The sequence below is a fragment of the Talpa europaea genome, assembly GCF_964194135.1.
Source record: "Talpa europaea genome assembly, chromosome: 1".
Classification (NCBI taxonomy): Eukaryota; Metazoa; Chordata; class Mammalia; order Eulipotyphla; family Talpidae; genus Talpa; species Talpa europaea.
Genome location: NC_140073.1, coordinates 148928850 through 148942365, shown reverse-complemented (window position 1 = coordinate 148942365; position 13516 = coordinate 148928850). Strand labels below are relative to the sequence as shown.

The 13516-nt window shown below is 36.6% G+C and overlaps 1 protein-coding gene across 2 annotated transcripts in view; it reads left to right on the top strand.

The window, feature by feature from the left end:
* The window catches only part of CUL3 (cullin 3), a gene marked incomplete at its 5' end in the record, with an annotated part of 91960 nt that overhangs the window by 35060 nt on the left and 43384 nt on the right, over positions 1 to 13516 (top strand). For both annotated transcript variants that reach the window (XM_084246898.1, XM_084246897.1), the window contains one exon: positions 4319 to 4432. In XM_084246898.1, coding sequence (XP_084103024.1) covers positions 4319 to 4432 — 114 coding nt within the window. The remainder of the gene's footprint in view (positions 1 to 4318; positions 4433 to 13516) is intronic.

Sequence of the window (13516 nt, the reverse complement as noted above, 5' to 3'; positions counted from 1 at the left end):
CCAGGGTCAGTTACTCTTATTCCATGAGGGTTTTGGAACTACACATCAGTAGCACCCTAAGTCCATAGCTGAATTAGGATTCTCTTGGTATGGTACATTCTGTCCCATCAGTGTAGTGTCATACAGAATAGTTTCACTTAGCTGGAAATCCTCTGTGCTCTCTTTTCATCTCTCCACCCTAAGCCCTGGCAACCACTGATCTTTCCACTGATCTTTGTCTTTCTTGGAGTGTGATATAGTTGGAATCCCATAGTATATAGCCGTTTCAGATTGGCTTCTCTTCACTTGGTAATACGCACTTAAGGTTCTGTAGCTTTGATAGCTCATTTCTTTTTTAGTTCTAAATAATATTCCATTGCCATCATGTGCCACTGGATCTGTTCCCCAATTGAAGGGTAACTTGGTTTCTTCCAAGTTTGGCAGTTACGATTAAATCTGCTGTAAATGTCTGTGTAGGGTATTGTGTGGAAATTCCTTTGGTATTTATACCAAGGGGCATGATTGCCGGATCTTATAGTAAGAGCATGTCTAGTTTTAAGAACATGCCAACTTACTTCCAAAATGGTGATACCAGTTTGCGTTCCCACCATATCAGGAACACATGAAAGTGCCTGTTGTTCTATACCCTCACCAGCATTTAGGGTGGGTGGTATTTTGGACTTTGTCTTGGTGCATGCGAAGTGGTATTCCATTGTTTTACTTAGCAGCTTCTTAATGATCCTATGTTAAATATCTTTTCATGTGCTAATTCACCATCTGGATATCTTTTTATTGAAAGGTTCAGGTCTTTTTCCAGTTTTTAAAATTGGTCTGCCCTGATCAACTTCTTTGAGGAGTTTACTTGTTTTTCCTTGTCTCACCCTTCAAACTCCTCTTCCTCTGGAAACCTTCAATTTTCTGAAGTGATCATGCTGGTGGTGCTTGATCGGCAGGCTCCTTTGGTTCTGGTCCCACTGCTACAGCAGGACACCTTCCCATTTGCCTTGTTAGTGCAAAAGCTACTGGTGGTTGTGCTGGGTATGAGATGAGTAATATTACCTACTCACACACTGCCCCCATGTTTTCAAATTTTCTTTTTTTTTTTTTTAAAGATTTATTTATTCATACATACAAGAACTGGGATACAGGTCAGACGCACGGGAGGGTGAGAGAATTCACCAGAGACTAAGCGGGGAACAGAATAGGCAGACTGAGTGAAACACACTGCTGAGGAGCAGCAGGCAAGACAGGAGAGGTCTGCTGCACCATGTGGGATTCTTGCTGGCCAGCCGGGATTGAACCCACGCTGCAGAGGCTGTGGACAGCTTCACAGGGCTGTGCTCAACCGCCTGAGCCACCAGGGGAGGCCCATTTTCAAATTTTCAGTATTGTTGTATTAATATTTTAAGATAAAGATTAATACTTTAGTTTATAAATATGAATTTTCTTTTATATGCTAACTTCTAAAAAGCTTGTTTTAATCTTCCTAAAGGTTGAATATGAATTCTTCCCATCTAATTTTGTATAGTTGAACAAATACCCATTTCATTTCTCTCTATCAGACTGGAAAGATTCATTTGGGAGAATTTTTAGAGAGAGAATTTTTTGCTTAGTGCAATCTGAGTAGTTAAGAGGACATGGCAGCCAAGTGTATCTGAGACATTTAATTTTGTCATCGTGTCTGTGTGTATGTATAATCATTTGAAAATAAATATAGCAAAAGTAACTTCCAATAGTTATTTTCTAAGTAAAATTTACTGTTACTGATTTGTCAAAGTAATTTTTGAAGTATAATGCAAATAAAGCAATTTTATCATTTATGACATGTGCTAGTTAATCAAATTTTTACTTAGTTGAAAGATCTATATAGATATTACACAAATACTTGATATATTTTGTTTTAAAGTATATAAATTATTTTAGAAGACATCTTACTTTGTAACATTTTTTAATTCAGTTTTTTATTCAGTCAGAAATACACCAACCACATACTTGTATTCCAAGATCATGTGACTTTAAGAGATAACGTATAACTTGATTTTGTAGCAGTGGGTATATAGTGGGGTATATAGATGTTCACTTAGGTCCATAAGATTAATTGGCTGAATAGTCTGGTGTTGGAAATATATAATTTTATTTTTATTATGTATTACAGTTTCTCTAGTATTATGGTTTTAGTTGCTGCTTAGGATTTAGTGGTTTGGTAATAAGAATATAAAGGTTGGTGAAGAATTTTGTAAATAGGCACATCTTCAGCTTGCGCCGTGTCTTTTTTTTTTGTGTTAGCTACTTTGGGAATTTGCATCTGATAAATATTAGACTTAATGAATTGAAATAAATAGCTTATTATCCACTTTCTGTGAAAGTATTTCTTTGACATAATATTGTTAGCTTAACCAACATGGATGTTTATTGCTTTTGTTGTAGTCAATATGTTTACGGAACAGTTTTTGGGTTATGCATCTTGAAAGCAGCCGCTTAGTCTTATGAATTAAAAAGTTAATATAAAATGCCAGATTATCTTGGTAGAAAGTAATACCTTTGATCTCATGTGTTTACTAGAATAGATGTACTGTCCATTACTAAAAATTGCTTAATGGCCTCTTTTCCACTAATAAGAAAGAAAAAATTAGATCTAGCTTTCTCAATTTGAACTTACTCTCCTGTATTTTGGGTACACGAAATACATTGTATGTATTTTCTTTCAATGTCTGGCATTTGCAGCTACTTGTTTATACTGGCTCTAGTATGCAATGGCATTTTATTTGCATATGTTTGTATTTGCATGTTTATAATATCTGTATATCCCAACACGAATTAAGTACTTTCTCAAAAAGTACCATGACTTTAGCGTCTCCCCAGCTTGAAAAAAAAAGTTTAGCTATCATATCAATATCTGTGGTGTAAGGGATGTTTGGAGCTAGAAACTTTGTGTGTAAGCTAAAGTAACTGAGAATAGAGCTAGATCCCGGGAGGATTGGTTGGATTTGAATACCTGTGGGGGTTGGCAGTATAGTCCCAAAGTGATGTATGAACTGAAAGGACAAATACACTACTTCATGAATATGCTAGACTCAGGCTCCGATTCTGTTTTTCAGTCATATAATCTTTCCTTGGGCTGATAGCATAGCAGAAAGGCCTAGTGATCAGTAACTTCTTTTTGGGGAAGATGACAGCATGCTTGTGGACTGTTGAAAGGCGTACTTGATGTCTGGGTAGTCTTACCAGGATTGTATTACTAAGGCATTTCAGACTGAAGATACCTTTGTGTACATAGGCAAATCCTGAAAGAGCTTACCATGTTGGAGGGTGGGGATGAAATGAAGAGTCTTATTTATGCCAGGTGTTGTTCCACGTGTAGACGTATACATGGAAAAGATAGCATCCTTGCTGCCAAGGAGTTTACATTTTAGTGGGAGAAAAAACAAGTGTGTAATACAGAATGGGATAGGCATGAGTACTAGGGGGGGAATATGGTGTAGGGGAAAGTAGTGGAGAGATAGACATTGAGTAGGATGGTCAGGGAAGACTTCTGTGGAGATGGAACTTGGGCAGAGTTTGGTGGGAATGAGCTATTGGGTCATTGGTAAAGTTATGACTTTTTTAATGTTTTTCAAGCAAAAATGCACCATGACTTTTCCGACAACCCAATATAAGACTTGAGGCAGAAAAAATGTACATTTTACATTTACTGTATGCAACTCCAGTGCAGCCAAAGTGAACTAAATTAGGAATTTATTCTTGTCTTCTGAGTGCCAGACATTGTTCTAAGTGTTAGTATAAAAACAGGCCTACAAAATGAATATTACTTCACATATTAAAAAACTGAAGCATGGAGTTAAATAATTTTCCCAAGGTCCCATAGCTAGTCTGGGCTCAAACTACCTTGAGTCCAGGTAGTTTGACTCCACCAGAATCAGTGTTCTTGGTCTTGGTCATTCTTCAAAGATGGGGAAGTCAGTGTGTAGTAGGAAATTCAGTTGGAGCCACTAGTGTAGGGCCAGTTCTATATGGCCTTGTAGTTCATTATTACGTACTTTGGATTTTATTCTGACTATTGTTAAGTCATTAAAGAGTCAAAAAATGCCCAGGAGGTTGTTTTATGATTCTGGATGTCAAGAGTCAGGTCTGGACTATGCATACTATGTTAGGTAGTCATCTGCATATGGGATATATCTTAGCTTAAAATATTTTTACTGGCCTGTAACATTTATTTGATTTAAAATTAAAGATTCCATTTTATTGAACAGATATGTGCATGTGTATATGAGTACCTACGTGTGTGTAGTGTGTATTTGTATGTATATAAACAAATTGTAATGAATTCTTCTGTTAATAGGTGCGAGAAGATGTACTAAATTCATTGAATAACAACTTTCTTCAGACGCTAAATCAAGCTTGGAATGATCATCAAACAGCTATGGTGATGATTAGAGACATACTGATGTATATGGTAAGTAGAGATTTGCCGTCATTTTCCTTTTCAGAGTTGGGCATTTTAAAATTCAATTCTTTTCATATATTTAGTTGGACAGTACATGTCAGTGGTCGGTGTGAGAGTTGCCCTTTTTTTTTTTTTTAAAGAATATTTTGTTTGCAAGGGCCAATCCACTGTATGAGTAAAATCTTGTTTGTATACTTACTGGATGGTTAGAATGGAATGCTGAAGTGGAAAGATAGTTTTCTTTTTCTCAATACCTAGTACTTTGCTTCAAATATTGAAAACAGGAAATATTGAAAAAACTTATTACTTCATTTCACTTCTTGAGTAAGGGTGTTTGAATGACAACATGAGAGAATATTTTCTTAAAAGTTTGTAAAACCTAATGTCTGTATCTTCCGTGATGGGGATTTTATGTCAATATACTTTGTAGAATAATTATATTTTGATAACAGTTACCATCTCTCAGCCCTCAGTAAATACTTGTCGTATACATAGTCTTCAGATACATGTGTTCCATTTTCTTACTATACCTTTTTTTTTATTTTTAAAGTCAAAAAAAAATCTTCAAGAAAGTTTGGGAAACTTGAACTAAGATGTACAATAGCTTTCTGGAGATTGAGCAGCCAGTTTTTGTTTTTTAAAATAACTTAAGTATGGTTATAGAGTACAACTAGATTCATCAAGCATAATTGCTGTGTCCCTGCAAAATTATCAAATCTAATGACTTGTTGCTTCAGAGTTTATCTTTGGAAAATGGACATAATTTTCTTCTAAGGTTTTACACATTTCAATTTTTGTAGTTTCTTTACTTTTGATTTTTAACTATAGTGTAATGGGATGTGCTTTCCTTTTTTTTTTTATTATTTAATAGAATGAAGCAATTGTCTGGAAACAATTTCCAATGAGAGCAAACAGCTGGGATTTTTTATTTTGTTTGTTTGTTTTGCTGAGTTAATTCATCCAGGCTTATTACCCATGGTTTGGTAGGACTTGCTGGCAAGAGGACGGGGAGATGTTATTTCATGTTTCAGGAACTTGATAAAAGGCACTCATCTTGTGTTGACATTTTGAGGTAGATAAGATAGCATGGGAAAGCATATAATATCTGGGAAATAAGTTAGCTTACTGCTTTTCTCTTAAGTTCTAGATTTGGTGCGTCTTTAAATTCTAATGCTGTTTAATGCTAAGATATAATACTACTTTTCAAGTAATTTCATGGTCTGTTCAGTTGATAAAAGAAGTATTTGTAAATTATACACACATCCTTGTATCATGTTTTTAAACAAAAATGATTTAAGTTTTTCGTGTGTGTGTGTGTGTGTGTGTATGAGAGAAAGAGAATTTCAAGTCTTGGATTCTGGCTCTTAAGTGACCATTGACCAGAAACCAAATAGTTTATTTCTCAGCTTTCTCATTTATAAAATGAATATAATATTTTAACAGTTGTGTATATTAGCCATGAGATGTCAAGAGCTATTCATGTAGAGCACTTCCAGGGCCTGGCCCGTAGTAATGTGCTCAATAAAGAAATATACATGTTTCTTGTCCCTTCATCCTTTCATCAGACTTATTTTGGTAGTGCCACTTACTTTGGATGAACTCTGCAACTTACCTTTCCTCTTCTCTGGTGGCAGAAACCCCATGTTTTGCAGATCACTGTAGATCAACGCCACTGTATTTCTCTGTCTCAGACCTACAGTCCTCCACACTTCTCAGCAGTCTCACACTTTCTCTAGTCGGACATTGCACGACTTTGAAACTTTCCTTCCTTCAAAACTTCAGCATCTCCACTGATCTACCCTGCTCATAATAAATGATCTTGCCATCTGCTTATTAGAGAAAAGCATCAGGCAGAAACTGTTCATTTCTTCCCACTGAACCTCCAGATTTACTTATATTTTCTAAACCTTTTTGTGTTTATCATTTTCCATTCTGCTTTCATGAAGAGCAGTGTATCCTTTTGTGAATTGCCGGTTCTCTCTACCATGCTGGGGATCACTTCCTTTTCTACCCTGTCAAAAACCTGAAGTCTGTTCAGGTTCTGCCTTTCTACTGGGTCATACTAATCAGCATTACACACTTTCAGGCTACTTACACTGTCAAAATAAAATACCACTAAATTTTCTGTTGTATTCCTGCACTGCCTCCCCAGGTCTCTCATTGTCATTCACAAGTAGATACTTCATAAGAAGCTTTGGCACTTGGTTTCTCTTTTCATCTTTCACTTTGACTATGTTCTGGTTAAGCTTCTCCAACTATTCTACTAAGATTTACTCTTATCATTAGGACCATGGTAATCCTTGCATTTTGAAGGCAAAAATCACTTGAGAGTCCTCATCCTCTCTCTCTTCAGCAGCCTCTGACAGTTTGCTGTTTTTCTTCTAATGTGTGGGTCCTTAATTTTTGTGACAAAGCACTCCCTTGGTATGCCTCCTACGTTTTTGACTATTCCTTCTTAACCACTTTTCCTCCTCCTCTGCTCCTAAATTGAAGCATTCCTGGGGCTTAGTCGTTGACTTTTTTTTTTTTGGTCCCAGTATACAGCTCATTTACTACTATAGCTTCATTCTGTGCTTTCATGCAGATGATTCCTAAATTACATCTCCAGCCTCATTCTCTGAGAGTCAGGCTTGTATATTCATTTGTCTAGTTGATGATTCCTTTCATTATCTGAGTACTACTTCAAACCTTCCAAATGAACTCATAATCACTGTCATTCCATTTGTTCATGCCAGAAACCTGAGCATTATTCTAGTTTGTTTCTTCTCCCTTTCTCTCCCTGCATCATCTATCATCGGGATCTGCAATTCCTCAGTTTTCATATCTGCTATCCCATTTCTGTCAGCGTGTTCAGTAACTGGTCTTATAACACTCACACTTCTCTCTAATCTCTTTTCCCTGTTGCCAGCTTTATTATTTTAAAGCACCTGTTCATGTTACTGCCTTGCTGAAATCCTTATATCTTATCTTGGAATCTTAATACATCCTCTGCAAATGTTTCTAGAATCTTTCCTCTCTTTTGTAACTTGCTCCTACTTATCCTTTAAGTGTGAAGTTTGACTGCCTGGTAAACTTGCCCTGATGAGTGCTTTGTACTGCCCACCGGCTGCAGTTGCTCTCAGTGTATCTGTACTATTCCTTTGTAGCATTTATTGTAATTAACAACTATTTAGTGTCTCCTTTCTCCACTAAATTGAACTTTGCCAGAATGGTGGTCACTGTTGTGTCTCCAACACCTAGCGCAGCTCCTTGCACAAACTAGGCACTCAGACAGATCTCGATCAAATTAACACAGATTTTAAAAAATGATATTTTAGTTTCAGGAAGAAACTAGTGTTTGTAAAAATACCTTCACTATCTAGAGATAGAATTCTTTTACTTCTTACATTCTTGTTCTCTTAGTCTTCTTATGTGTAGTCTTTTTCTGCTAATTAAATAAATAAGTGCTTCTTAGAATTAAGGTAAAATTTGTGTACATTAAACTGTGCAGGAATAAAGTGTACAGAATTATTTTGACAATTGTTTGTACATATGGAAGCAATATTTCAGTCAAATAAGGAAGTGCTTTAATTTTCCAGAAATCAAGAAAAGCTTTTCCTCTTGCTATCTATATTATACTCTCTTTAAAGATTAATCCTTCCCAGATTTCTCAGCTCACTATACCTGCTAAATAGGGCATGTACCTGGGGCGTACTGGTTATCCCCTCAGCGAGCCTCTCTTTCTATGGGCACTGGCTTGGTTAGTTGGGATTTTAGATCTCAGACTCAGGGAGGGTGGAGAGATGTCTATCTACTTACTGCCTGCTTAGCTGGCTCACTTTTACTCTGACAAGGAGGTCTCTAAAATGTGACACACAAACCTCAGTGTAGAGAGACCATGGGACACAGTGACTCTTAAAAGTGAAAATGAAGTCAAAGATTACATGAGGCAGCCATTGGTCACAGTTTGTCTCATGTAACTTTGTGGTTTGGCAGGTTGAGTATTTCAAAGAAAATGTACATGTCTTTATTGAACATGTGACCGCTAGTTTCTGCCATTCTTCCCATCCTAATGTTTGAGACTTGGTTTACTTGTTTAGCCCCTGAAGATGTCTATTAGAGTTTGTAATCTGCTTTACTTAAATTTGTTGTTTGTAAGCCATTCTTTTCTGACATGTTAACATGTGAGCTTTTAGAATTGGCATAGGACTGATTAGTATAAATTTAATTTTTAGTTGTGGTTTAAAAGATTAATACTTAGGAAAAGATTTGAGTATTTAATTTAACTCGAGTACTTCAATTTATGCATGGTATTCTGTAGGTCACTTGTGAGCCATTAGAATTGATGCTAAGGGAAATAGAAGTGTATTTCCTGTATGATATGTAGGGTTAATAGAAGATACAGAGATTGTCTGCATAAAGCTGTGGGGCAATTTTGGATATATATTTACATGGTTTTACTTGAATTTGTCTGTATTTCCAGTCATTTACACAAACAGCAAAAAAAAAAAAAATTGCAGGTTATCCTTAAAGATTAAATGTTGTAGATTCAAAGGCATGGTGAGAGATGTAACCCAGCAAAAAAGGGTCACTGCTTCTTTGCTAGTTGGAAAGTCATCAAGGATAGGTAAAGAGGTGAGTTGGGTACTAACAGCAACTGTGAGAAGAGAGGAAGTGAGGAACATCTCCTCTGATGTTCTTAGTCTCCTAGTAAAGTAGAAGGCAAGACCATCAACTTAAGGTGGCAGTGGCATGTGAGGTGCTAAGGAGTATGGTAGCCTGAATAATGGCCCCCAAGTAAGTCATGACTAATCTCTAGAACCTACAGTTGTTAACCATATATGATAAAAGAACTTTGTGAGTGTGATTAAGGGTCTTAAGATGAGGAGGTTGTCCTAGGCTATCCTGATGGGCCCAGTGTAATCACATGGTCTAATAACAGTCCAAGTAGAATCAGAGTCATGAGAGAAGGCAATATGATGACAGTGGAAGAGATTGGAATGATAGGCTTGGAAGATGGAAAAGAGACTGTAGTCCAAGGAGTACAGCTGGCTACTAGAAACTGAAAAAGGCAAGGAACTAGATGCCCCTCTCAGAGTTAGTAGAAGGAGCCAGTCCTGCCAGCATCTTTACTTTAGCCCAGTGGAACTAATTCAGTCTTCTGAACTCTAAAACTGTAAGAGAGAATAAATAAACTACTGAATTTGTGGTAATTTGTTCAGCAACAATAGGAAACTAATAGAGGGGGAAAGTTTGGAATTACCCTTTATGTTGGGGTCAACTGTGTGTACGTAAATGGGTCATATGTAGTTGTTAGGAGGAAAATTAAAGGAATTACACAAATTTTATACAGTGTGCAGAGTATGTACTTTTTCACAAGTATTTAGCAGTCTCAGAGAAGAATGTTCAAAATTAGGAATATTCACTGTATTTGTTTTATTGGCTATGAGGGTGAATTCTAAGATAATAGCATTTGTTAAAGTGGTTGATTATGCTGTTTAGTAAGTAGACAAATGAATCATAAGGTGCCAGAAAATAGTACTGAGTGTAATGAATGGATCAGTAGATCTAGAGATCCAGCAAGAGAATTGTGTTGGTTAAAGAGTGTAGTAAATAAAGCTGGAGGAAAAAGATCTTCAATGCCAGTGATAACTGAGTGACTTTCAATGATGAAGTTCAAGGTTTGCCCTTATCAGTATGTGGGTAAAGGGATTCTTCATAAAAATGGGCAATGAGTTTAGACATTTGTAAAGGGTGTATCAGATAGGTCATTGTTAGAATGTAAGAAGAATGTTATAATTACCAAGAGTAATAGATGGCAAGACAGAGTTGAGAGAAGTAATGTAAAGCTGTTTGCTGAAACTACCAAGGATTTGTGTGTCCTTGGAGGTCAGAAGAGAGGGTGAGAACATAAGATTGTGGAATTTGTGAGTGTGTATTTTCTCCTATAAATTTTGATGTTTTTAGATTAAAAAAATTCTTTACAATATTCTATATTGCAAATTTAGAGAAGTTTAAAAATAGCTATAATCTAGGAGAGCACAGATAGGTTGCTTTTGAGAGTCTCTTGGTACCTTACCTGTTTTCAAAATGACATTTTTAAGGAAAACAGGATTCAGTGGCTTTTAGCCTATCATCAAACCTCACAAGTTAGCAGTACTTTTACTGACTCTGCTTTTCCAAGAAAAATCTGGTCAAGATCGGTTCCCCCATGTGTGTGTGATTTATTTACTATTATTTTTTATTTATGCATACAAGAACTGGGGTTTAGGTCGGAGGTGTGGGGTGTGAGAGGATTCACCAGAGACAGAGTGGGGAACAGAACAGGCAGACTGACTGAAATACACTGCTGAGGGGAGCAGCAGGAGAGACAGGAGAGGTCTGCTGTGCCATGTGGGTTATCTCCCTGTCCTTGGATCCAACTCAGGCCATAGTGGTAATAACACTGAGACTTAACCCCTTGGCCACCAGGGAGACCTCTAGTTTTTACATTAGTGGTAGTACAATACCTTTGGCATCTTTATATGGCTAGGTCAAAAGCCAAATACTAGACCTTTACGTAAAATAAAACCAGTACATAGTGAATACTGTAAATAGGAAGAATGTTAAGCTTGATAATCAGGATTTCTTCCTTGCCTTTCATAACAGTTCTTGTTTCAGATAAATTAATAGAACCAGAACCACCTTGATTACTATGTCTGTGTGTATGTGCAGTGAAGAGGTAGCAGCAGCTCAAGACTTTGAGTTTAGGGAAGCAAGTGTTTATTCAGTGTTCACACTGCCCAGCATGCAGAAGGCCTGAGGTGCCATCAGAAATAGAGTACATACTTATTTGTTCACGTAATAAAGGAAGTGAAACTTTTACATAAAGGGATTGCAAGTTTAAAGTTATAAGAAAAATACTTAATGATCAGTAGACTCAGCTTTAGCTCCTGCTTTGTCATTAATTTGGTTAAGTCATTTTACCTCTAGGTAAAATTCTTTTTTCCTATTTTTAAAATAAGTTTATTGGGTAAATGCTCTTACTATCTTTTTAGGGGTTATAGACCCCTTGGAGTGTAGTCAAAGTTGACAGACCTGCGCCCTCTGTGCCTGCTTTCTTCACCACACAGCATACTTTTTTCCTGGATTGCCTTGGCCTCTGTAGGATCTAGTTAAGGATGTGTTGGTTATTTTAAATTTTAGCGCTCTTTCAACTCTGAAGTCTCATACCAGTTTGAAACCGAAAGTGAATAGCTACATGTGGTGTCTGGCAAATGGTAATGAAGGAAATAATGGCGTTGTGGATAGATTTATTATTAAATTGATGGCATTTTTGTTTTAAAAGTACTTCTTAGGTGGGTTAATAGATCGTGGGTGGTCAGTGTCTGCTCTGTACCACTCCTTATAGCAGAGAATGCTTTGTAGCCTTTACTATGTGGCAGGCACTACCTTAAGTATTTCAAGTATATAAAATCATTTAATCCTTATAATAATTTTATTGTCCTATTTAAGCAGTGGGTTCCAGACAGTGAAATTTTTTTTTTCAATTTTTTATTTCCTTGAAAGCTCAATACATTTCTGAATACCTAACAGGTTTTAGTTATTACATTATTTATCACATGATATGCTAAATATTTTAAATACCCAGCCTTTCAAGTGACTATTATATTCTCCATTTTGCAAACTAATACACTGAGACTAAAGAGATTAATCTGCCCAAATCATACAGCTACCACATTTACTGAAGTAGTGAATTGAATCTGACTTTCTTGTCCTCACCACTTTGTTGCTACTACCTCAGTGCAGAAGAATTATGTTAATTGTCTCTGCTTCACAGAATTTATGATAATTTACCCAGAGTTAAGCTAACATTCATTCGCGTTGATAAATTCATTCTTTCAATGAATATACACGACTGTGTATTTTGTATCACACACTGTTTGTGGTTCCTTTTTCCATGTTGGGCGCTTTTATAATGTGAACATCTGTTGGAGTAGATAATCTCAGTTTACCAAGCCTAACTTAAGAATAGTGATTTTAGGGCCTCCCCCGGTGGCACAGCGGTTGAGTGCTGGGCTGCATGTGAGGCTGCCCACAGCCTCTGCAGCGCCGGTTCATTCCCCGGCCTCCGGCGAGGGTCCCACCAAAAAAAAAAAAAAAAAAAAAAAAGAATAGTGATTTTATATATGACACAGGAGTAAGCTACTGAAATGTATTTGAAATCTGTTTCTTCCCTGTGTTTTTATTTTGAATCTGATATTAAAATTCTTATTAAAGAAGGGACTTTCGGGCCTCCCCGGTGGCGCAGCGGTTGAGCGCTGGGTTGGGAAGCTGCCCGCGGCCTCTGCAGCATCGGTTTGATCCCCGGCTGCTCCCCGGCCACTGGAGGAGGGTTCCGCATGCCGTGCAGACCTCTCCTGCCGCCCTCTGCTCCCCGCACTGGCTCTGGTGAATTCTCTCACCCTCCCTCGAATAAATCTTGTATAAATAAATAAATCTTTTAAAAAACATAAAGAAGGGACTTTCCCAGACTTGAGTCTGATTATTATCAGAAGTTACTTTTAAAACCATCATTATTGGAGTACTTAAAAACGACCACAAGAACATTAAATAATGTAACAATTATTCTATCCACTTTAAGATACACTAGCCCTACATAATTTGAAGCCCTGCTCTTCTTTTTTTGAAAACATTTTAATATATAACATAAAATTATGTCTTGTCCATTTTTTAAATGAGTTTTCTGGTTTTTGTTTTCTAATTGTGTATTTTGGATAAATATTTTCCATTCTGGGCTTGCACTTTATCTCTCTTAATGGTGTCAAAAGAGAAGTTTTTAATTGCAGTTAGTTCCATTTTTCTCTCTCTGCAGTTGTTGGCTAGTGGTGTGTACATATCATTCTGGAGAATTTATTGACCATGTTGTCCAAAGTTGCCACATGTCTTTAAAAGAATTCATTGAGTTATAATTGACATAAAATAACTATATTAGCTTTATACAACAGTGGTTTGATAATTGTATATATTGTTAAAGGATCACTACCTTAAATATAGTTAACATTCATGAGATTAGAAAAAATTATAACATTCAGTAGTTACAAAATTTTGTTTCTTATGATGAGGATTTTTGTG